The sequence below is a fragment of the Camelus bactrianus genome, chromosome 2, assembly GCF_048773025.1.
Source record: "Camelus bactrianus isolate YW-2024 breed Bactrian camel chromosome 2, ASM4877302v1, whole genome shotgun sequence".
NCBI classification, from domain to species: Eukaryota; Metazoa; Chordata; class Mammalia; order Artiodactyla; family Camelidae; genus Camelus; species Camelus bactrianus.
Window position 1 is genome coordinate 100374328 of NC_133540.1, and position 24426 is coordinate 100398753.

General features: G+C 48.5%; 2 protein-coding genes across 3 annotated transcripts in view; one reads left to right on the forward strand and one right to left on the reverse strand.

Moving 5' to 3' along the window:
- The window catches only part of SCFD2 (sec1 family domain containing 2), a 359971-nt gene extending 344593 nt beyond the window's left edge, over positions 1–15378 (forward strand). The window contains exons 8-9 of one of the 2 annotated variants that reach the window (XM_045525023.2): positions 1830–1949; positions 11353–11768. In XM_045525023.2, coding sequence (XP_045380979.2) covers positions 1830–1949; positions 11353–11565 — 333 coding nt within the window. In that variant the 3' untranslated portion in view covers positions 11566–11768. Of the gene's footprint in view, positions 1–1829; positions 1950–11352; positions 11769–11803 lie in introns of those variants that run through there. The other variant, XM_010966085.3, reaches the window with a different exon arrangement.
- A 4159-nt stretch (positions 15379–19537) lies between these two features.
- RASL11B (RAS like family 11 member B) lies at positions 19538–24108 on the reverse strand. Its single transcript, XM_010966084.3, has 4 exons — positions 23774–24108; positions 23070–23126; positions 21840–21916; positions 19538–21034 (listed from the first exon to the last, which is right to left on the reverse strand). The coding sequence occupies exons 1-4, from the start codon at positions 23913–23915 to the stop codon at positions 20564–20566; spliced, it is 747 nt and encodes a 248-aa protein (XP_010964386.1). The 5' UTR covers positions 23916–24108; the 3' UTR covers positions 19538–20563.
- Positions 24109–24426: the final 318 nt, after the last annotated feature.

Consider the following 24426-nt stretch of genomic DNA (forward strand, 5'->3'; position numbering starts at 1 on the left):
ACTCAACAGAAGTGCTAAAGACATAGATTTGGGCAGTATATAAAAGATTATTGAAGACATAAGAGTAGACGAGGTCCTTGAATGAGAAGAGCAAGGGGCCAAAGATGGAGCCCTAAGTAGCGCTGACATTTAAAGGGCAGACCAAGAAAAGGAACCTATGAAGAAATTGAGAAGAGACCACTGGGAAGGTGAAGGGAACAACTGAGAGTGATTTTGTGGTAGCCAAGAAGGGTGCCATCAACTGACAGATGCCACAGAAGTGTCCAGTTAAATGAAGACAAGGATTGTCCACTGACTCTACATGCGATGGCCATTGGTGACTGCAGCAGGCACAGTTCCAGGGGAACGGTGGGACAAAAGCAGGGCTGCCATGGGTGTGTAGGACATGGATTGGAAGAGAGCAGTCAACAATGCAGTCATGGGAGGGAGCTGCCTACCAGGCAGAAAGCTGATGGTGGCTGAGAAGTCCAGTCTTTTTCTAAAGATCAAAGAGTTTTGTAACTTTTCCCAGTATTCACCTCCACCTACTTTGAAAAAATGTAGACCTATCATTCCTACTTTCTTTCTGCCTTTCTTTCCTCTCCCTCCCTCCCCACTCTGAGTTTCCTCTCTAGAAGACAAGGAGAAACATATAACCAGAAACACTTCGTGCATTACCTTTTTAAGTGTTTTTAAAATAAGACACTGAAAAGTGGATGTATTTAAGCAAGGAAGTCAGAAGAATCCAGCTGAGAGAGGAGTTGGAGCTTGGGTAAGAGAAGGGGCTTCCTCTCTTCCTCCTGCCCCAGCCTGCTGCTTCTGGGGACTGTCCCTTGGCCCAGAGGTGGCGTGTGTGCTAGTGGGTGTGAACAAGACACACACTCACCACCTTTGTCTCCCTTCTCCCTGCTGGAGTCAAGCCTCCCGCCTCTGGCTTCAGTAGCCCCGAGGCATCGTTCCTGTGAGGACTACCTGCTGCTCTGTCCTGGCTGGGTCTCCAGCCTGCTCGCCCAACCTGGTGAGCACTCATACCACCTCTGCTCACTCCTCCCCACCCTATCCCAGGCTGCGGGGTAGGGCTCAAAACACACTGTCTTTAGGAACCCCTTCTTGTCCCTTTCAGTTAGTCGCTAAGTCTCCGTGTTGGCATAGTGCATTTCCTGAAAGGTTACCCGGAGACAGTCTCACTTTAGTTTTTTAGAATACTTCACCTTACTGGTAAGGCATCGGGAAGAATTCTCCAGGACATCCAGTGTGGTGTTCTAGGTAGAGCAGTTCTGCAGCTGAGGCTGGTTTGCAGAAGGTAAAGGCGTGCACTCACAACTGGCCCTGGGCCCTTGCATCTTTGTGTATCTTCCACCACCCCATGCCTAGGGCTTTGACCATCCGTCAGTTCCACAGACATTTATTGAGCATCTACTCTGTGCCAGAAACTTCACTAGGTACACTGGGAAATCGACAGTGAAACAGGCAGACAAGATCACTGCCTCATGGAGTTTATGTTCCAGTAGAGGAGACAGCCCTTGAGGAAACAAATGTATAAATGAACAGACGATGACCCCAGGCTGTGGCATCGCTTGGAAGGAAGTGCACAGAGCCCTGTAAGGCAGGAGCACGTTTATGCTGAGACCTGCAGACTGGATAGGAAGGAAAAGCTGCCCCTCATTCCCCAACTCCTTTAACGTTTCTTTCAATAAAATATTTATTTAAATATTGCATTTATGCTATGCATGTTCCTGGTCAGTGGGTTCACAGACCTCTAACACATCTGACCCCTACGGATCGTAATCTCTAAGGGGGGTTCATCTCACCTGAAGACACCTCTGACGCTGGTGGGGTTTGTTTTGCAGGTGAGCCGGCCCCATCCCAGCGACCACCCTCTCCTGATCCTCTTTGTGGTGGGCGGAGTCACAGTCTCCGAGGCCAAAATGATCAAAGACCTTGTGTCAACCCTGAAGCCAGGAACCCAGGTACTGAGTCCTTGGTGATCCATCTGAATGGGAGCCCCGAGGTAGGAGTGGGAAGGGTGGGCCGGGGCCCTTTGTTCAACTTCCCAGCACTTCCCATCTCTATCCGCCTGCCTTCTCTCCTGCCTGCTCCTTCTGCCGGTCCCAGGAACCACCATGACCCGACGTGCGTGGAGGGAGCAGGGAGGTCTCACCTACTCTGGGCAGTAAGGGCTAAGATGCTATTCCTGATTCCTACAGGGCATGTATTCTCTGGTGTCTGATCAGTGCTTAGCTACTCAAGAGTTTTCACTGCTTTCCATCCTCCAGATTATTGAGGGAGGCTCCCGGGACTATCTCTGCACTGTGGCAGGGAGAGGGCAGGGCTGGAGGAGTTTGGGAAGACATGTTGTTGGGACAATGACGAGCATAGTATCTTTCTCCCCTGTAGCCTCCTGCCAGGCACCATCTCACTTCAGACACAGCCTTCTTGGTTTTACAGGCCTGGGTTTGATTCCTACCTCTGCCTTCTACTGGCCACGTGATCTGAGTGGGAAAAGCCCTCAGTATTCTCCTGTAGGCAACCAGGCAGGGTGGCAGTAAACCTTAAATCAGAGAAGGGAGAAAATGTGCCTCTTAGCACAGTGCGTGGCACCTGACCCTCCATAAAGGTGGCTGCAGTTCTCATTATCAGCCATTCCTGAGCGGTCACCACCCTGCCCCGCAGGAGTGGCTGAGGCTGCTGGCAGGAGGCAGCAGGGGTCCAGGGAGAGGGACTTCAGGCAAAGGCAAGGACTTCCCGGGCTCTGGCAGCTCTAATCTGGCTGGGGAAGCAAGGCCTGTAACTAGCAAGACTAGAAATCCCTGCCTTCGTGGGTTCCGCAGAACAGTGCCTGAGACAGGGACGTGGGAGCAGGTAGTTGACATGGAGATGATCCCAGGAAGCAGAAGGGAGGGGTCAGAAGAGACAGTGGAGGGAGAAGAGCCAGAGAAGAGAGCCCTGTGGGCTGGTCATCGCTGTGGTTGACTGAGGTTCTGTCCTCTGGGGGCTTGAAGAGCCTCAGAACTGTCCTGCTGGGGGACAGGGACCCGGGACATCTTCCCATTCACTCTCCCTCCACCCCGCCCCCACCTCATAGTTGAGACTCGCCTCCTGGGACCTGTCTTCAGCTTTGTGCTGGGTCTGCATGCGGCCAAGCGGCTTTCTGTGGTTTGGAGGAAGCAAAACAGAGATGCGAGTGTGGTGCCTCAGGCAGGACCCCGGCTCGGGCGTGGGGGGGACTGTCCACCATGGGTCACAGAACCTGGGTGGTATTCCAGCCATGCCTGGCTGCTGGGGGTGCCGCTGCCACGTCGCCACCCACCACCATATATATCCACCCACCACTGTGTATATCCAGTCATCCAGCTAAGGAGCCCCCATCCTTGCCTTCTGTGAAGTCCTACCCATTGTTCCAAGCCCTCCCTGCATCTCTGCCAGCGTCCAAAATCTGTACTCTGTATGCAGCAGTAGACAGCTTGCTGACTGCCTCCCACTTGCTGACATAGCCTCTTCAAGCCACCATGAATTCCTTGAGGACAAAGGCTAGGCCTTCTCAGGCTTGAGCACAGGGCAGGAGTTCTGTAAGCCTTGGGGTCTTGACTTGGGGCAGGAGAACTGGTGTGGTGTTTTGAGGGTGGCTGGGCCACCTGGCAACGTAGAGAAGGCCTGGTTCCTAGGGGTCTCCAGACACCCAACTAAGAAAAGGGACCCAGGTATGTAGGGAGCCACTGCAGTTTCTTGAGCAGGGGAGTGACTAGTCATTGGCTGTGACCATTTCTGCTGTTGCTAACACCTGTCATGGTCTTAGCTGGTGGAATTTCTGATAAAGAGGTAAATTCTGCCCCGTTTCACACCCTCTCTGTCAGCAGTGTACAGGATCTGTTTAGTGAGCAGTTGTCTTTTCGAATAAGACTTTTTTTTTTTAATCAGAAAGCACACTTCTCACTGCCCCTCACATGGTAAACCCAATTCTTCGCTGTTCCGAACAGTGATGCATTGTAACAGCCCAACAGACGTGTTAATCCCCACTTTAAAAGGATAAAATGCAGACGTTTTCAAAGCCGTGTGACCTGAGTTTGACAACAGAGGCCCGGAATCTGCAGTGGCTCAGAGGCTTGGCTGTAGTCCGACCGCCCTTCTTCTCAGTCATCTGCACAGACAGCAGCTCAAAGAAGTTAGCTTTGTCTGCTACTTGTCCTTTGTGCAAAAAGTTCCCCCCGGAGGGTTAACAGACCCTGGGAAGATTCCAAAGGGGAGTGTTTACCATAGTGCCCTCACTTCCAAGTCTGTGAAGGGAGGTGGATTACCTGCCTGTTTGCTGGAGTGACACCTGCGGGGGCAGGTCTCTATTAGACCCCAGCAGGCTCACAGCTAACTCTGCCCAGATCGGAGACGTGACCAGCGCTGGGTCTTTAAAAGTGCAGCAGGACTTAGGCCTGGCCATTCTAGCTATACCCAAAAAGGCAGGCGGTCCAGTTCCATCTCCTGCTTAGACTTCTGTCGGAATACACGTAGCAACTGACTGAAGGGGCAGGTTCCTCAGAATCACCCCCAAACACACATCTGGCGACTGGTAGTGACTCTGACTTGCCCACTGATGTAAACAGCGATAGTACGCGTAACTGATATGCCCCTCCCGTTGCAGCCTACCTGAGCCCTCGGCAGTTAGGACCATCTCCTCCCTACGAGTCCACATCTGCCCCTGGGAGCTCTTGCTCTCCAGTGCTGCCTCTAGCTCTTGGGCCGCACAGAATCTACAAGCAAATCAGGCTCATCCCTCCTCCACATGTCCTCCCCCAGGGCTACTCCTCTCTAAACTGAGTATCTTCAGTTCCTACGCACCCCCAACCCCCACCTCAGCCCATGGCCCCCGTGCGACTCCGCTGGGCCCCGAGTGTCTCTCCCTCTCTCACTCACTCACAGCTGAGAGCCTTCCTTGCTGATCAGTGCAGAGGCAGTGGGACCACCTCGTTCCACCACAGGCCCTGCCTGCCTCTGGGCCTTTTCCTACCACCTTTCTGCCGGTCTGCTCCCTTCCGGCCTCAGGACTTTGCACTTAATTTATTCCCAGCACCTCAAACGGGGTCTGGCACTGGGTGTCACGATTGTTGGCTGAATGTCGAATATTGAACCCTAAAAACTGTTCTTGCATTATTGAAGCATAAGATAAAAGTAACTTTTCTGGAGAACTACACCAACCTGTTATTAATTCTGAGATTATGGACAACCAAAATCACTCTGTCTTTTATATCAATTGCTATGATCCTATATCCACAAGGGTGCTTTTTGGACCCAAGTACAGGAACTTAAAATCATGTCTCTTAAATTACTCAGTGAACATTTATTGAGCATCTTCTCTATGCCAGGCACTCTTCTTTATGCTGAGGGTAGAGGGGTGACCAAGCCAGACTCTTTCCTGCTTTCATGGAACTTACATTCCAATAGTGAGTGACTGATACTAAACACAGACGCTCCAGCCGGAGATGAGTGTTCCAGGGACAGAGACAGGGACTGTGGTGGGAGTACCTGTGGGGGATGTCCTTCAGATGGCACTGGCTCCCCTTGGAGGAGAAGGCTGGTGAGCTGAGATCTGCAAGGGATCCGCTCTTCAAAGGAAACTGCTGATAGAATCCACTAAAGGCATATCGAGAAATGAATTCTTGAGGGGTGGGTATAGCTCAGGGGTAGAGTGCATACTTAGCTGCATGAGGCCCTGGGTTCAATCCTCACTACTTCCATTTTTTTAAAAAAGTACAATTTTTTAAAAAATGAATTCTCTTTCACAAAAAGTAATGAAGATAGTGTGAAACAGTGGAATCCAGAAAGCACATTAGCACCTGCTAGTCCAGAGGACGGTCGTCATACTCTAATATGGATGTGTTTTCTCCACCCTCTGCCCCTGGTTGTTGCTGATAAGACAAAGTGGGCGGTAGGAGAGGGCCCTCTTTCCCGACTACAAAAAAGGGATCAAAGAAGCAGCCTCTCAACCCCACCCCAAACAGCCACAGGCCGGGAGCAGGAGACTTTGCAGGCTGGGCCACGCTGCGCGCGCCCAGCGCTGGCCTCTGTCTCACTCACTCTCTGCACCACACCCAGGCAGCTCTGCAGGCTGAACCCTGCAGTCGGCGGTGGCCAAGTCTGGGATTGTGGGAGGAAAATAACAGGGAGGGACCCTCCCAGAAAATACAGGGAAAGGCCAGCTCAGGAAACAGAGGAAGACCAAGTGGGGAAGCTGACCCTGCGGGCACGGCGCTTTGTGGACTAGAGCAGATTGCCCAGCCACACTTTCATGTGGGTCTGTATTTCTGGGGCTGAATATTTAGTGGAAATGTAATAGAAAAAAAGTAGGCCCAGAAATATGCTCATATACACAGTTTTGCACAACCTTAGGGGTCCAAGGATACCTAAATCCTGGCTCTAAACCCTGACTCCAAGTTATTCTAAAACCCAAGGAGAAAAAAAAAAAAAAGTCCCAAGGAGAGGAGTCAAGCAACTTTTTTTTTTAATTCTGAAGTTTCTTACTCTAAGGAAAATGTCAGTGGGATTTAAAATTTTTCTTTTTGCCTGAGTGAGCTTCAGGCCTTATGCTTTGAAGTAGACACTATAGAGGAAGTAGGAGTCACGGTGTTGGATGGCATTACACGTGTTCATAGCAGTCCCGGTAACGGTGCCCTTTATTCCTGTGCGTTTCTCCTGCGTTTCTCTTTGATATTCGTAGCAATCCTCTTAACAGGGCTGAAGTCGTTCGCAATGTAAGGTTTTTGTTCTCCTGGTTGTTTTCCCTCAAGTGACGGCTTTTTAAACAACTATCACGAGGGACAAATTGAAGAGACATCTGAAATCTCAGCCGGTTCTTTAGGAGCGCCTAAGCGCAGCACGCCCGCCCCGGAGGCAACGTGAAGGCAGCAGTTTCCCAGGAAGCTTAATCATATCCATTTAGCTAATCCACTGCCCCACCGGTTTAATACACACACTCTATGTTTAACGCTGTGCGTGGGTCTGCGTGTGTACAGGAGCAGCCCCTGTGCAAGCAGAGGCGGGTGGTGCCTCAAATACGATCTGTGCTCAAAAACCAATTCCTCAGCTGGCTGAACATGCATGTTGGTGCCCGTGCATCTGAGTTGCTTTTACTGGGAAGCATCTCCCAAGTTTAAAAGAAAAATGGAGAAAAACCATTGTTCTCCCCTGCTCCTTTCAATTCACAATATTCATAATGTTCACAATTAAATCAGAAGGATATGGAGTCTAAATCCCGGATTGCCCCGCTTCCTCTCTGTTCAGCAGAAATAGAACAGGAAGATGCTGGCACCTGCAAATTATAGCGATGGCCCGCAGAAGCGGAAAGAGGAAAGAAAGCGAGAGGGCTGGGTCACTGCTGCTGGGAGCCAGAGCCGGTCGGGCTGGCAGGCTGGGCAGGGATGCTGTCCCTCTCACACCAGAGTAGAGCGCCTGCCCTGGGCGGAGCTTGGGGGCTGCTGTTAGGGGCTTGGTTCAGAGGCTCTTGGGAACCGTGGTGTCCTCCACCCCTGTCTCCCAGATGGATGTTTTCATCAGTGCCCTCACTTGCCTTGGAAAAAGCCAGTCTTCTGAAAGGAATTCTCTTAACGCTTAATTTGCTTAATAACGCACATTTGATGACTGTGTTTGTGAAATTTAAATTGAATATCAGACAGGCCAATTTCAGACTCTTTTAAACATTTTCTTTTTCATTTTCGAGTGTCTACCCCCTGCCCACTTAGCTATTCTTTTTTTAAAATAATTTTAAGGACTATTTTAGTCAAATAATGCAGAGATGCACCTTAGTTGAATACGCTAAAAAACTGAAAATGCTCAAAAGCGTTCTGAAGAACAAAAGATGCCTAAGGTATGAAAGTGTTTAAGGACCATCAGCTATTATACTACAAACAAAATGTTAGCAGAGCAATCCTGCTTGTTCTTCAGTATAGGAATTTTAGACAAATGGATTTTCAGTCAAATTGATTTGAAACGAATTTACCCAGAGCTATTTGAGCTCTCTTTCCAGAGCCTCCTGCTAACTGTTGCTAAACTCACTGCTTCCTTCCTAGTCTTGTTTTCCTTCATTCATTTAATCATTCACTAACTCACTGTATCAAGGACCTGCTAGATATCAGGTCTGTGCTAACAAACAACAAAAAGACTCAGTTAAGGAAACAAGAAATACAGTGTGATACCAACAGCCATGAAAACACCCTCAGTCTTCAGGTAGGGGTGATCTGGGAAGGCTTCCTGGAAGTAGTGATGTCTGACCAGATTGTTGAAGGACAACTAAGAGAAAGGGAACTCCCCTTCCCGATAAAGAACCATCCCCAAAGTGCCACTTGTGGAACTGCAAATGATTTAGGGTGGCTGGAATGTGGAAGCGGTGGTGAAGGGGGTTGGGTGTGGAGTGCTGAGCAGACATCAGATTCTCAAGTCTTGGAAAACTCTCTAAGATGGCTGGACTTATAAAGGGTGGGGAGGAGGCAGTCAGGATTTGAAGCCTATGGGTAAATATGATCAGATTTACACCCAGGGTAGGTGGCTCTGGCATCTCTGCCTCCCCTGCATGGGCCTGGTGACTGCTCCAGTGACTGCTATGAGCTGAATAGAGGGGACGCAGCAGAGGGTGAGAGCAGTGAGGACGGTGATGATAAGAAGACAATAACAGCGAGGACCATTTTCAGCCCCTCTAGAACCTGTCATTGTGCTAAATATTTTACGTAGATGTTCACATTTAATTCTCAAGATAATTATGAGGTGGATTCCCACTTTACAGATGAGGAATTTGAGGCTCAAAATGAGTAAGCAAATTCTCTAGGCTCCATCGTCTGGAAAGTGACCGGCTGGGGCCCAACTCAGATTGAACACTCCTAAGTCTGTGCCTTACCCTCTGTGCTGTCCAGCGAGAGTCCTTGGTCTCAGCTTTCTCCCCTCCTCAGAGACCTGACCTTCTCAGTTCCTTCACAGACTGCCTTTGTTTTCCATCTGTTCCTTTTCAGCCCTCCACAGAGCATGCCCCAGACACTCTGATTCAGCCCTCATGTTGTCTAAATACCCTCTTGTTTAGATGGGAGGGGTTTAAATGGTCTTTGGTTCCAGCTCAATGGAGGCGACTGAACCCACAGTCACTGTTGGCCGTGACTGGAAGCCCAGCACACGACCTGAGAGTGACGGATTCTTTTGGCTTAATTATCACTGCTCTAGAAGTGTCCACGTCAACTGAGTCTCCAGCCTTTTCTCTCCAAGTTCCTCAGTCCTGCCAGTAAGACTTAAGCATCCTGGGGGCCTCACTCAAGCCAGGACTCTCAGCCAGAGAGGAATCCGCCATGTTGGCTTTGCAACTAAGGACCCGAGGGGCTGGCAGGGGCAGCGGGGATTGGCAGGCACAGGGCAGGGAAGGGGCCTGTGGCCCAGTAGCTGCACTGGCCTCCTACCTCACCAGAGTCTACCACCAGAGTGTGCAAAGGTTTTTTGTCTTTATGTGGGCATTTTTTAAAATATCTGAATAAGGCTTTCTTAACTTGTATTCTGTGAATCCTAGTTGTCTATGAACCTCACCTAAAACTATACTCAAAGTCTTGTGTGTAGGAACATCTGCATATTTTTCTAGAGAAGTCTTAGCTTTCATAAGATTCGAAAGAAGGCCTGTGACCCAATCACAAAACCACAAGAAAATAACAGCTGAGAATTGTTGAGCCCCTCGCGTGCTCTACACACGTGACCTTAAGTCATCCTTGCCACAATGCTATAAGCTCTAGGCTGTTGGTTGTTTTCTGGGATGGATAGGGTAAGGCCCCAAGTGAAGGGACCATCCTCGGGGCATGCAGCTGGTCAGCTGGGAGCTGGGCTCTGCCGGGGTCTGACGCCTGTGCTGGCCTGGGCGCCGCTGTTCTTAGCCACCTGCTGGCTTGGCCTGGAAAACCCTGAGGAGTGAGTAGACACCCCCTTCAGGGCCACATATGCAAATGGTGTCTACACTGCATGACAAGGGGATCCTAATATTGACTCACTGCACTCGAATTCTCATCAAATGACTCAAGGAAAAATGTGAACACAGTGCAGTGTATTTTCTTCTGCCCACAATATGACTTGGCTGACATTAACCATATATTTTCAAGGATAATTGTCTTTCAAGAAAAAGTAAAATCACTGCTTTCAAAGATTCATTTTTGTTTTAAACAGAAAACTTTGTAATAACCCTCATTTCTTTAACAACAACAACAAGAAAGTTATAAAATGCTTCCTTCTCTCTTTACCTCCCTCTGCCTTTCCTCCACACTGGATTGTGGACTCTGTTTTTGGCCAGTGAGTTGGTTAACTTATTGGTTTGGTTCCTCCTGGGACAACTCTGGGGACAGGAGGGGAGAAGTGTGAGTGTGAGTGCTAACTTGCTCACTCTGGAGAGGCCAGACTGGGCTGTGTGGCCCAGGGAAGCCCAGGCCAGCCGACAGGCGGAGACTCCCCCGCACTCAGCGGCTGGACCCCGGCATCAGACTCCAGTACCTCCTTCCCCACTTCCCAGGGTCACCTTCATCCGGTGGGTGCACCAACCCCTGCTTGGACAAACCCCACCAGCCTGACAAAGCACGTTGTTGCCCCGGCCCAACTCTGGGAATAAGCTTTCCCAGTGCTGCATAGGGAAATCTGCCTCAGAGGACCGACCCAGACTCAGGGACACAGGAGGGGACACCACGATGACAGGCCAGAGAGGCCCAAAGGTCCTTGGGGATGAGGGGAGTGAGCAGCCCTCCCAGAGCCCTTGACGATAGAGAAGTGGCTGGACAGGCACTTGGACACTGCAGCCAGCCTGCCTGGGTTGGAATCCTGACTCATCTACTTCCTGTGTGTCCTTGGACAAGTTACTTAGCCTTTCTGTGCTGTATTTTTCTTCTCTGCAAAATAGAAATAATAGATGTACCTGCTTCAGAGGGTTGTTATGAAGATTAAATGGATATTAAATGAGATCATCCTCAATGCCTGGAACATCAAAGGACTAATAAATATTAGCAGATATCATCATTATTATTGTCATTATGGGTTGAATTGTGTCCCCTCCCAAAAGATGTTCAAGTCCAAACCCCTAGTACCTGTGAATGTGACCTTATTTGGAAATAGGTCTTTGCAGATGGTCAAATTAAGATGAGGTCATTAGGGTGGGCCCTAATCCAATATGACTGTGTCCTTACAAAGGAGACATTTGGACACAGAGGCTGACACACATAGAGGGAAGACAGTGTGAAGACATAAGGAAGCTTAGGAGGGAAGATTCTCCCTCACAACCCTTAGAAGGAACCAACCCTGCCAACACCTTGATCCTGGACTTCCGGCCTCCAGAACTAGGAGACCATAATTTTCTGTTATTTAAGCCACCAATTTTGTTTCTAGAAAATGAATTCAGTCACCATCATTATCACCTGCGACAGCATCCAGCTCTTGTGTGTGCCTTCTCACTTTCCCTGGAGGAGCAAAGGCTCTCTGGAAGAGGGAGAACTCTCTATATTGAGGGCAAATTACTGGATTGCAGAGCTACAGTCTGATCAAATTCGATGCAGCTGTAAGAAGGTGTCTCGCTTGCCCTTCTCAGCACCCGCTGGTTAAAGGTTCAGCAGGCACGGCCCAGACCTCCCATGAGCCATCCTTCCCAGCCTGTGCACCCTCCTTCCACCCGGGACACCAGCATCCCCGGGCATTCAAGCTGCCACCTTCTGCCTTTTTCTCCACAACACCCCATCCCATGGCTTCCCCCAAAGAAATATGTTGCATTTGATTTCTCATCGTCTAATAAACTGGAACTGACTTCCCTAATTGTCTGCGGTGTGTTTGCCCCTCCTGTTAGGTAATCGTGCTGTCCACTCGACTCCTGAAGCCACTTAACATCCCTGAGCTGTTATTTGCAACTGACCGGCTACATCCAGACCTTGGCTTCTGAGCATCTGCTAAGAAGATGAGACCTACTGGGCTGGAAATCCCAACACTGTTCTCTGTCACCATCCAAGATATGCCTCCAAAATCAGTGTCCCTGTTTCTAATCATGGATATGACTGAATTCTGCCCAGAAGGTCTTGATAACCACACAGTGAATTACTTAGCTGGAATTGCTGCGATTCTTAAAAAACAAAACAAAACCTTTTAGGGATGGGGATGTAGCTCAGCAGTAGAGCGTGTGCTTGGCTTGCACAAGGTCCTGGGTTCAATCCCCGGTGCCTCTATTAAGGAAGGGAAAACAAAAACCTTTTTCATTTTTCTAAAGATGTCAAACTGTCTCTCAGCTGGCCTAATTCATGATAATTCCCCTTTATCCTTAACTCTCTATCTGTGATCTTTCTGATTCCACCTGCAAGTTCATTCATTCTAAGTAAGTGCCTGTTGGTGAGTGTTGGTGGATGACAAACCTTTTGATCTGCAGTTGCTCAAGGAAGAGTTAGACATGTTTTAGAATCATGAGTGTGAGGAAAGGTTGGTTTTTAAGATTATATAGCTGAGGAGGGAACATTGCAAAGAGGATCGGAGGCTTTGTTTCTCTCTTGATCTGAGCCATTTCTGAAAAGGCGAGGGAGGGGTAGTGGCCAGGGCAGTGCTGATTGTCTGCCCGTTTTGTAAATCGCCTGCCAGTACAAAGGGCTGCATTGTTCCAGTTCGCTTACTGGGCAGGGCTACCAGCCTGCTTGGAACAGTAGTGGGAGAGAGGTTGATTGGAGGGCTGTCTCTGCCTATTAAAGCTTTCCTCTCCTCCCCAAGGAAGGCTCCAATAAAAATATCTGGTCCAAGGAGTCTAAGTTGGAACCCCAACCTCTGTGACTTTTGTGATTTCACATTTCTACTGAAATATAAAGCTTTCTTTTCTGTGAGTCTAAGTCTCCCTTCTGGCCATAGCAGAAAAACCTAGACTCATAGAGTGAAATTATACAAGAACTCCAGCCAAAATTAACTGCTTGGAACTGCACATTAATAGGTATACAGTTGGTGGAAATTCCTAGCATCTCTCAAAGATGTTTGTAATAAAGAGATAAAGCTGTAAAACAGTGGCTAGTGCGGATTAAACAGGTGGAGGAAATAAAATGTAAACCAAAATCCTCTATGTCTCTGCTTTTAGTTCTCTGCAAAGCACTATCACCATATGAGAAAACCATGGAGCTGGAAATCACTTTGAGATGTAATCAGAGCAGGTTTCCTAGACCCTGGCTTCTTTATTTTGTCCAAGGATGTTTTCTACCTAACACCAGTTCTTTCTTGGTGCTGAAATACTGGCTGCTTCTCCTGTTCTGCTTATTTCCAAATTTGAACTTGAATGAGGAAGAAACGGCAATAGCAAAGGAAATGATAATTAAAGCAAAGATCACTGTTTTCTAAAATAATGAAGTAACCTTTTGTGTGTCTGTCTCCAATCTGCATTCATTCGTTTGTTCATTCATTCATGCATTCATTCCCACATATCCAGCAGCACGGACCAGGCCCCCTGCTAGTTTCCGGGACATCCTGGGGAAGAGCCAGGTGCATCCCTGACTCTCTGGTTTTACAGAATTAAGTACCTGGTGCTTCTCCTGATGCTCAGGCCCTCTGTGAGTATTTGCTCGAGGTTAAGTTTTAAACCATATGTCTATATGCAAAGGAAACTTTCTGGAAATAGAAAAACCAAACTGCTCACACGTGGTTCCCTCTGGGAAGGAGTACATTATAGGAGGACTAACGAAAGGGGAAGTCTTGCTCTCAGTCTATTTGTGTCATTTGAGTTTTTTTTATAGTCAACATGTATTTGTATATTACTTCTGTGGCCTTCATGTATTTTTACAAGTTAATTTCCTCTTTAAAAAAAAAGACATCTCAAAGGCTTCTGATCTGAAATTATAAATGGAGGAAGTTTCTGGTTGTAAATGTTATCATGAAGCAGTTACTATGTCCCAAAAATACTCTCAATAATAGATTAAATATGGCCAAAGGCAGTCTCTGGTGGGGAAAACATCAGAAGTTTAGTTAATGATCTTCTTTTTCCATCTCTGTGGTCGCTGGCTGGAGGAACTGAGCTAGGCAGGCAGTCAGGAAGTGGAAGGCTTTGGAGGAAAGGTGGGCTGAAAGAAGTTTGTGTTGACCAGAGTCTGGTTTGATTGGAAAGTAGGAGGCCCAGGAAAGGGTGCTGCTCTTTGAGTTAAAAGCAGGAGCATCATGAGAACTTGGTATAAATCCTGCAAAGGCCCTTCACCGGATCAGGAAAAAGAGGGGACTCGGGAAGTAGCACATGGCCCCTGGCAGAGCTTCCTGAACCCTTTCTGGTGTTGCCTTCTTCTTGTGCTCACTTCCCCAGGGGAGAAGGAAGTGGGGGAGAAAGGGATCACGTGCTTGGCACCCTGCAAAGGAGCACTGGTTAGAACAGAGCTCCAGAGTCGTCTCTGGGTGTAAGTCCCAGCTCTGCCGCTCCCAGCAGCGTGCACCTCTCCAAGCCTTGTGCCTCCATCTGTAAGGTCCACATGGTAATGAATGGTCCCTGAGAAGGCTGCTGGAGAGGGAAGCCATTCCTCGCACAGTGGCTAGCATGTGACGCCAAGGAGCGTAGGTGTTTACTGTAGAGGACACGAGGAAAGTCACCTCACAAAATGATATAGTCTCAACAGGAGAATAATGTTATATGAAGAAAAACTCTGGAGCCCTTCCTGGGGTCCACAAGGAGATGGGAAAATGGAGGAGGAATAACACCCTGGCCCCACATTCAGAATAATACAACCAGGAGCGGTGCCTGGAGCCCCATCAATGACTTGGGTTCCAATCCCAGCTCCTCCACAGAGTGGTTCACTTCTCCTGGTCTCAGTTGATTATGAAATTGGACAAGGCCGGGACGTACTGTGTTGGGTCATTGTGAGAATTTAAACACTTGATACCATGCTGTTTTGATTACTGGTATTAAGTCTTTTAATTCTCACAATGATCCGACACAGTATGTCCCATATTACTCAGCTATAAAAGATAATAAAGTAATGCCATTTGCAGCAACATGAATGGACCTGGAGATCGTCATTCTAAGTGAAGTAAGGCAAAAAGAGAAAGAAAAATACAATATGATATCATTTGTATGTGGAATTGAAAAAAAAGACAAACGAACTTATTTACAAAACAGAAACAGACTCACAGACATAGAAAACAAACATATGGTTACCAGTGGGGAAAGGAGGTGGGAAAGGATAAACTGGGAGTTTGAGATTTGCATATACTAATACATATAAAATAGATAAACAAGTTCATACTGTATAGCACAGGGAACGATATTCAATATCTTGTAGTAACTTATGGTGAAAAAGAATATGAAAATGAATATATGTATGTTCATGTATGACTGAAACATTATGCTGTACACCAGAAGTTGACACAACATTGTAAACTGACTGTACTTTAATAAATACATATATATTTTTTAAAAGACAATACATGTAAAGCACTTGTAACATGGCACGTGGCAAGCTGGCTAAGAAGTGTCACCATTACTGGTAGTTAATGTCGAATGATTGTCCATGCGGAGCCCACTCCCTGATAGAACTTTGTCCATCACTAGCGTTAGCCACAAAATAGTTACGTGGCTTCTGAGACTGACCCCAACTTACCATTTCAGCCTCAGCCATGTGCCAGTTCTAAAGGGATTCTCCCCCTACCAGAGGCCAGCCACCTGCAGCCGACTTAAAAGGCCGAGCTGAGTGGTAAGTGCGGGTTTCTCCTCTCCCGGCCTGGGTCAGAGTGTTTACTGCTGAAACCCTGGCTGGCGGGAGCCAAAACCATCTTATACATATGTAAGCCTCCTGCTAAGGATCTCACAGGCCACTCTTGATAAACACAATTGATGGAGGCGAAAAACTCCTTAGCAATTTACTTCCACTTTCGTAAAGCCTCCTTTTAGAGTCTGCTTCCCAGCAAACACAGCAGTCACTGAAAAGTGTGTGGAAGTGCACCGGGGGTCCTGGAGATCTGCGGCAGCCAAGGGGTGTCCCCTGAGGGAAGGCCGGGGCCTATGATATGGCTCTGTGTACCCCAGGGCCCCCTCCATTACAGTGTTATCCCAATAACCAGAAATTCCACCAAGCTCACCGCAGGACTACTATTATTTACTTAACCCCGGTTACCAGAAACAGAATCCCAACAGCAAATATTACAAATGTCACCTGCCATTGCTGCCCAAGAAACGTTAAGAGAAACTCCATCTCTATTTTCAAAGGGGTTTTAAAAGACAAAACCAGATGATGGAGGGTATTTGAGAAGGGAGAGTGGGGGATGGTTGCTGGGATCTTGCCACAATCAGTAATAACCCTGATCCTGTTCTCTTCTCATCAAATTAGGAGAGTAATGAGGACAGTAAGAACGTTCTGGAAGATTCTCTCTTTAGATTCTAAAGGGGGTGCAGAAAACTCTAGTTCTCCTGGGTTATTCATTGTAATAAATAAAGCTCTGTAATTCCTTCATGGCCTTTTCCAAGCGCCCTGTCTTGACTTACCGGCAGAGATTCGGCAGGGCAGCCCCATCCCCCACCGGTACAGACCTAGGACCAGGAGTTACCCAACTGCTCATTCCTAAGGGATTTGCCTACAAGTTTGTGCCTTTGTCCAGAAAACACATCTGCTTTCTCCCTCACACGGAGTGTAAAATGAAATGTCGAAATCCCATTTTTCACCAGAACAAGGGGCTCCCTATAGATAGGCCTGCAGCTCCTGGACCTGGGGCTGGAGGCGGGGCGGTGGCGGGGAGCTGATGGGGAGCCCGCGGCCAGGGGCTTTTAGCCATCGCTGCTCACGGCACAGCGCCAGGCTGGCTGCAGAGTGTGCGGATGGTTTTGATTTGCAGCAGGGAGGAAACTCGAAAGCCAGACATCACGACAGACAAGGATCCGGTGCTGAGGCAGACGGGCTGTGGGCTGTGCTGGGCCCCCGCCCCAGCCTGGACGTCTTTATTACTGAGCTGAGACTGGAGGCCAGGGAGCGGCCGGCTGATGGCAAGAGCAGATGTGGCCGTGGCAGCCAGGCAGGTCTGGGGCCAGGCCCAGGGCAGCAACAGAGAAATTGAGGAAAGCCTGACAGGGAGCACGGGCCAGGGCAGGGAGGGCCAGCATCTGCAAGACAGGGGATGTGGGGGCTTTGCTCAGAGGACTCAGAGCTGTGAAGGGTGGGCCAAAAGCCCAACGTCTGGACTATGGCATCAGGCAGACCTAGGTGGAGTCTTGAATCTGCCACTTAGGAGCTGGACCAGTACTTTGTCCTTCTGAGCCTCCCTTCTCTGCATCTGTAGAAGGAACTAAAGATGGATTGTGGGTTTGGTGTGGAGAATGGAAGTTACTTCAAACACCCCCTATAGTGCCTGGCATGTAGGTTTTCAGTCAAAAGACAGTGATTGTTACTGCCTGTGTGAACTCTCTCTGAGCCTTAGTTTTCTCATCTTTAAACTGGAAGTGGTAGTATTACCTTCCTTTCTTCAAAAGATTAAAGGAGGTAAATTATAATCTATAATATAAATTAAATTATAATTGAACATTGTAAATGCTCAATAAATTCTGATTCCTTTATCTACTCCCCTGCCCTCCTCAACAAACATACACACACACACACACACACACACACACACACACACACACACCCCTCCCTTCCCTTACCCAGGTGGCAAAGGAGGCGTTCCCTACCTAGGTGGGAGGGGACCATTTTTCAGGCCCTATGATTGTAGTTCAGAAATTTAAAAGAGAGGGATTAAGAGATGTAATGAAAGAGATGAACAAAAGTCATGAAATTATGAAGCTAAATTCATGAGAAGAGAAGAAAACGTGGTGTATTCTAGAACTATAAATAGTCAAGTCAGCCTGGGACAGTGGACTGAACTGGGACTTGGGTGGTTTCCAGCTGGGAGTCTCTCTCTCTCCCAGAGTGGCCTCCAATAAAGCACTTTATCCCGGGGGGAGGCCGGGAGCACTAGGGCTCTGAGACCATCCCAGCCCAGACTCCTAAGATGAAGTATGAGAGACCGTGGGGGAGTGGGGGGTGACTGAGAGGCACCAGGGGGTCAGTAAGGGCAGCTTGCAAGGGAGGAGGAGAGGCTTTGGTGGGGGTGGGGATTCTGCAGACTCCTGGTGCAGGTGGAAAGGGGAGGGAGGAAGCAGTGTGTCACTCAGAAATGGATGTCCTGTGCTGCTCATCACCTTTGCAAGATGAAGCCCCCAGAAAAGTTACCTTCTTTAATCCCAGAACATGAGCAGAAGACCATTGTTCAGTATCTCAAGATGAACCTCTCACTCACTGGACATTACTAATACAACCATGTAGCATGAATAAAAACCAACACAAGCAGAATCTAGTTGGAGATCCTTGTCACTGCCTTTGGAATGAAATGTTGTTAGCATCTCATGTTAGCACCATTCCCTCCCTGCCCCCAACACATAGCCCATTCTCAGAGGTTAGGTTAGGCTTGGAGGTAGAAAATTGCCCTCTGTGTAAGGAAGGTCTGGAACATCACCAGAAGGCCTGTCAAGAGCAAACAGGGCATTTACCCCGTGGGAAAACAGATTTGAAAGTCTGACACCGTCCCATAATAGGCCCTCAATAACTATTCATTATGGCCGTTTCCTTTGGCTGCATGGCCCCACGTAGGCAGCAGTAGCCTATATATGAGCTATTATAAAGGACTAAGAACACCAAATATAGTCGGAAGCCATTGATTCATGCCCTTTGTGTGAACTTGAAGATATCTCTCAAAACCCAGAGCCTGTTTTTCTCATCTGTGAAATGGTGGTGTTACCTCCCCCACCATCCTCACTGGGTTGTCCTGAGGATGAAATGACGTCAGGTATGTGAAAGCACTATTCAAACAAATGTAAGGTGTGATTATTTGCCCATAAGGGTGGTGACTCACTTCGCCTGTATGAAGGGTCTCCCAGGCCCAAAGGAAGCAGACGAGAGGCCCAGGAGTCTTCACATTTACACTTGGGGCAGGAGCTTCATGGGAGGGGTTCCCAAACAGCCCCAGATCAACAGCTATGAGCTTCTACAAAAGGAGAACAAAGTACACTTTTTGAAAGCAGCATACCCAAAGATTATTTGCCAAATAGAGCCCGTATCGAGAAGCAATCGTCTTGTGGAGAAACGTGGTCTTCAAACGGCTTCGCCAAGAGATCTCATATCAGCATAAAACAAAGAACCAGACATCTGTCTTAGGTTTACCTGGAGGATCATGAGGGAAATGAATAGATGTGTTAGTCTTTTTCCCCGCCCTTAACGGAGGCACTGGGGATTGAACCCAGGACCTTGTGCACTGAGCTACACTCCCCACCCAGATGAGCTACTTGTGACTATAAAGCAGCAGACAAATTGCAGCTTATAACACTCACAGGCTGGGACTTCTGACAAGTTATTTCACTTGTTTTCACGACTGTGTCCTCATCTGTAAAATGAGGATGATAATAGAAAGCACCTCACTGGTTTGTTGTGAGACTTAACAGCTAGTCCTAGGAAGGCATCATGCCTGACTCGACGTGCTCAAGAAATACAAGGTGCTGAGAAATACTGTGTCTGAAGGACAGAAGGTGAATGTCTCAATCAGGACCAAGTCAGATGTCTGCTCTTTTCAAATGAGATTTATTGTACATAAAATAAATTAATTACAGTTAAAGCCAAAGCATGAGTGGCTTTTTAAAGTGCATCCGTGTAGGGGATTTGGCGGTTGCCCCCACATCTGTTCACTCGCTGTAAGATAGTGTTTCCGTCTGTAAGCTACAACTCGGCCAAGTGGAGAAACAACCCAATGTCATTGCTGGGAGCTATTTACACAAATCACATCAAAATCAATGGACACATTTTGTTTTTCTATACCTGATACAACAGTTAAAAGAAAACTATACAGTCTCACAATTACTCAAAGTCTGAGGCTGAAGAGTTTGAATTCTCAACCACTCAACACATCCCCCACTCCGAGACTCATCCCGGGACGAGAGGAAACGGCACCTTCCTGCAGGCCCATAAGCTTACACATGTCTGTATATATAACATTTGGCCCATAAACTCTACCCTTTTTAGGGATTGGGGTAGTATCTTCCTCCTTATTCTTTAACAAAGAAATCTAGGTATCCTTCAGGTTAGAAAGGCATTCTGTAAGGAAAAGTATTCCAGACACACACATCATACTTGGATGAGAAAAGCAATTCTTCCACTTGAGAGAGGAAGGAAAAAAAAAGAAGAAAAAAAAAAAAAAAAAAGAAGAAAGCCTGTGAATGCTTAACTGTTCTTTCATTCCCATTGTAAATCACATCAATATATCTGGTGAATCTACAACTGACCATCATTTACAAGGTAGTTAACAAAATCTGAAGCCATCGTGCCCCCTCCCCACTGCAAAGGAAAGATGTGGAAGACATGTCACATATTCAGGGGCTGGCTCAGTGGGCTCGTTCAAGCCCTTCAATTCTGTCCCCCTGCTCAAGACAACGCTTCCTCTCCTGCAGCAGTTCCATTGGCCCTCCTGGCTCTCCTAGCTTCTCCGCTTCAGCCCTTTCTGGAACCATGAATAACTGCCAGCATCCAATGTTCCCGCTCTGGAAGAACCTCAGGCCTCTTCCTGGGAAAACCAAACCCCCTTAAGCGCCCCTGCCTCAGACGGAGGTGACGGTCCTGACTTTGGCGGAGAGGGCTTGCTTGAACCTCCTCTTGAGGTCCTGCATGTTGGGGGACTTGGGCCTGGGGATGAGGGAGGTCCGTCGCTTCTCCGGCGTGCTGCTGGGCTGCTGTTTGTGACTCACTTCTTTGCACAGGACGTGGAAAGCATTGTAGACGTCGTTGTCGTTCTCGCTGACGGACACTTCATAGAAGGAGCAGCCCAGCATGCTGGCCAGCTGCAGTCCGAGCTGAGGGTCCACCTGCTTGATGTGCAGCAGGTCAGCTTTGTTGGCCACAACCACCACGGGGAGCCGGGTGCCCAGGTGCAGCTGCTGCACGTGCTGGTGGAGCTGGCTGGTGAGTTCATAGCTCTTGTAGTCGGTGATGGAGAAGACAATCACCACGGCGTCGGCCCAGCGGATGCACCTATTCAGCTGTTCGGTGCAGCTCAGGCCGTTCTCGTGGACCTGAAAGGGAGGGTTGATGCCAAGGTGAAGGGCGAGGGCTGGAGAGAGCCCTGGCCTGGCTGGAGAGAGAACTCAAAAGAGCCCTTAACAGGAACGCCAGGTTGCAGGCCATAAACAAGTTCTATCCCCCCACACTTCAGCTTTCTTGACAATATGTTGATCCAGCTGCACGGAGTTGGAATAAATAACAGAGCAGCTCACCACACTCAAGTGGAAAACTGACCTGCAGAGAACTCCATGCAGAGCGACTTTGTAGTTGCACAAAATGGGAAATTAACTGGCTAGACAGTAAGTCTGGGGAAGTAAAGATAGGAGCTGGAAGCATTTAAACCTGGATAACTGCCCAGTTCCAGAGGGAAACACACACACACACACACACACACACACACACTAGCATGGCTCTTTGTCTAGAGTAACTTTCCACAATATAAAAGTGATTCCAAGTGTTTGGAGACTATACCTAGATGTTTGGCTTCAAATGCCAAAAGCACAAATGTAAAAACTGACCTTTTTAACCATAGCAAGGGCATTTTGCCAATTCCAAGTGTGTCTGGTTTGGTCTCTCTGCTGTGTAGAATCCTCCTAAGAGAAGATTTCTGCCCCGTGGCCAAATCTCCCAAATTAAGCCAGGCTAAGACTGACCAACAGTCACATACGACTGAAGTGTCAAACAACAGATAAAAGCCTGGACTTGACTCCCCAAGTTTCTCTCCTCCTTCAGCATGAGGTACTTTGAAAACAACTGAACAATTCCACGACCAAGTAGACTCCCCTTGACCTAGACGCATGTCTCAGAGCTTCTCACCTGAATACCTGGAGTGTCTTGAACCTGAATAGCCAAGGTTTCACCCTCTATTTGGACTTGTCTTGTATAGAGATTACCTGTGAAGGCAAAAAAAAAAAAAAAAAAAATTATGTTCTTCTTTCTTGTTACTTTTAAAATATTGTGGGATTTTTTTTAACTTAGAAAATATAACCTGAACCAGTACACAAAAATAAGCTATAGTTTATTCTATTTAATGGGCTTATTTCAGATTTTATTTTCAAACAAATGCAATTTTTACCCCATATTAGCAGATTTATTAAAACTAGGATAAAACTTGTAAGTTTTTGGAAACTTAGTTGTCTAATTTTAAACCAAGCTTCCATGTTTAGAGAATTTCCTCGAAAAAATGTTCTTGTTCAGCATGTGTAGGGTTTCTGTTTTATTTTAGTACTTGTCGCTCTTTGGCATAAATTTCTATTTTAGCCATTAGATATAATGGCTTGGTGGGCAAATATTGTTAGTGATTGCAAGGCCAACATTGTCAGCTGGAATAAAAATGTGACATAACATAGCCAACTCTACATCAAAGCAAAACCTTATCTTGGGATGGTTTATATAGTGCATTTCAAATAATCCCCTGTAGGTACTTCATGTGGCCTAAGGAATTAAATAATTTGCTAACAGAACATAGGCAGAAAGCCCTTATGTCTTCCCAGTGGATATTCTTAATCACAGGGATTGAAAAATAGTGGCCTCTCATTTATGCAGGAACTCTCCCCCTAAAATTTTACCATCTAGTTATTTTTCTTTGTTAAGAAAAGAGAATGTTAGGTTTACAACTCCTCTCCTTTGGCCTTTGCATTAAAAGGTCATCTCTGAAAGGCAGCCAGCAGAGAGGGTGACTGGTGGGGGGGGAGGAGCCAGCCATCTTTTTTTTTTTTTATGACTTTTGCAGGAGTGTTTTGAAGGGAGAGGCTCTTGAGTACAAAGGGTGCTTCCAACCGGGGTCCCTATAGTTAAAACATACCAAGAGGAATACTTTCAGGCACTTGATAAAATGATGAATGGGCTTGGAATGGAATGAGGCCAGATGGCAGGTGGGGGGGGGGGGGGTGCGGGGAGCACGGGAGAGGGCAAGCAAAGTTGGAAGTGGCAGGATCCTGGTGCTCAGACTGTCACTCTGAAGAACCTGCCTGGTAGACACTAAAAAAATGGGAACAGCAGTACTGGTGCAAGCTGACAGCATTTTCTTCAAATACATTTCCTCACCTGCATTCCTTTCGTAGTCACCGATGAATCGTTTGGTGAGGAACCGGACCACCAGAGCTGCAGGTCAGAAAAGAGAAAGGGAAGAGGGTTAACCTTGGCACAAGAAGCTAGATTGGTCTTCACCCCACCCCCAGCCTGAAAAATAACTCTCTCCTAGAAAGCCAGTCGGCCACCAAGTGAAATTCCTACCGTGCAGCTAGCTCCTTGACCCTTCTTCCAGACACAACGGAGAGGGGGCCAGAAGGCATCATGAATTATGGCTATGTCCAGCTGGAAGGGTCATTTGGCCCACCCCCATCCTTTGAGCCCGGCCGAGCCACACCTAACCCTTCCCGCAGACAAATGTCTTTCCTAACCTTAAAGATCTCCAGGGGGGGGTTACGTTCACTAACTCCTCTTTCGGTGTGCTGCACTGTCAGAGGCTCAAGAACCCGAAAATTCGAATCTCAGTTGTGCGGATGGTGTAGAGGGTCGACTGGCCATTCAGGACCACAGTTTGTTTCCCTCATCTGATGAAGGAGAGGGTTGGAAACGATGACGGCTAGGGTCCCACCCGAGGGACAGCGGATCAATGGAAGAGGGTGGGCGGTCCAGTTGCAGCTCTCATTTCTCCCCCATGCCTCATTTAACCACAACTTCCAGAGGAGGCCGCCCAACTCTAGCCCCGGAGATAAGCAGGTTCTCGCCGGAGCTCAAGAACTTACCGGTCTTACCCACACCGCTGGCCCCCACCACGGCGATCTTGACCAGGCGACGGCCCGCCGCCCCCAGGCAGCAATCGGCGGCGGCTGCGCTGCCCGGGGCGGGGTACTCGGCGATGGTGCACATGTTCTGAATGAGGCGCATCGCCGCTTCGGCCGGGGCTGCACCGCGAGGGACGGGACCAGAGCGACGGGAGAGGCTTGCACTGCGCGGGAGAGGGCAGTTGGACCCGGCAGAGGGCTCCGCCGTTTAAAAAAAAAAAAAAAAATGCCCTGGAGCGCGCGCGGCGAGCAGCTCGTAAGGTCTCAGGCTCCCGGCTGGGACAGCACCGGGCTGCGCGCGCGCTGTTTTCTCTGGGGCTGGCCCCGCCCCATGCCTCCCGCGGCCAATCCTGAGGCGCCCTGAGCAAGGCCCCGCCCCCGGCGCCACCAGCGCGCGCCGCGCCACTGGGGTCGCCCGGAGCCAGCGCTGGGCCCCGTGAGGCGCGAGGATAATGGGGCAGCCGACCCAGGAGGTGGGCAACGTGTGGGCCGGAGGCGCGAGGATAATGGGGCAGCCGACCCAGGAGGTGGGCAACGTGTGGGCCGGAGCCGACCGCGCAGCCAATGGCGGGCGCCTGGGAGGGCAGCTGCTGCGCCGGCACGGGGCAGATGCT

Bases quoted from the DNA above. Each gene is read 5' to 3' on its own strand.
- RASL11B (XM_010966084.3), bottom strand. From the start codon at position 23,915: ATGCGCCTCATTCAGAACATGTGCACCATCGCCGAGTACCCCGCCCCG. The intron at 23,127-23,773 runs GTAAGTTCTTGA...TCTGACCTGCAG, and splicing joins CAGCGGTGTGGGTAAGACCG to CTCTGGTGGTCCGGTTCCTC. The intron at 21,917-23,069 runs GTGAGGAAATGT...TTGCCTTCACAG, and splicing joins TGACTACGAAAGGAATGCAG to GTAATCTCTATACAAGACAA.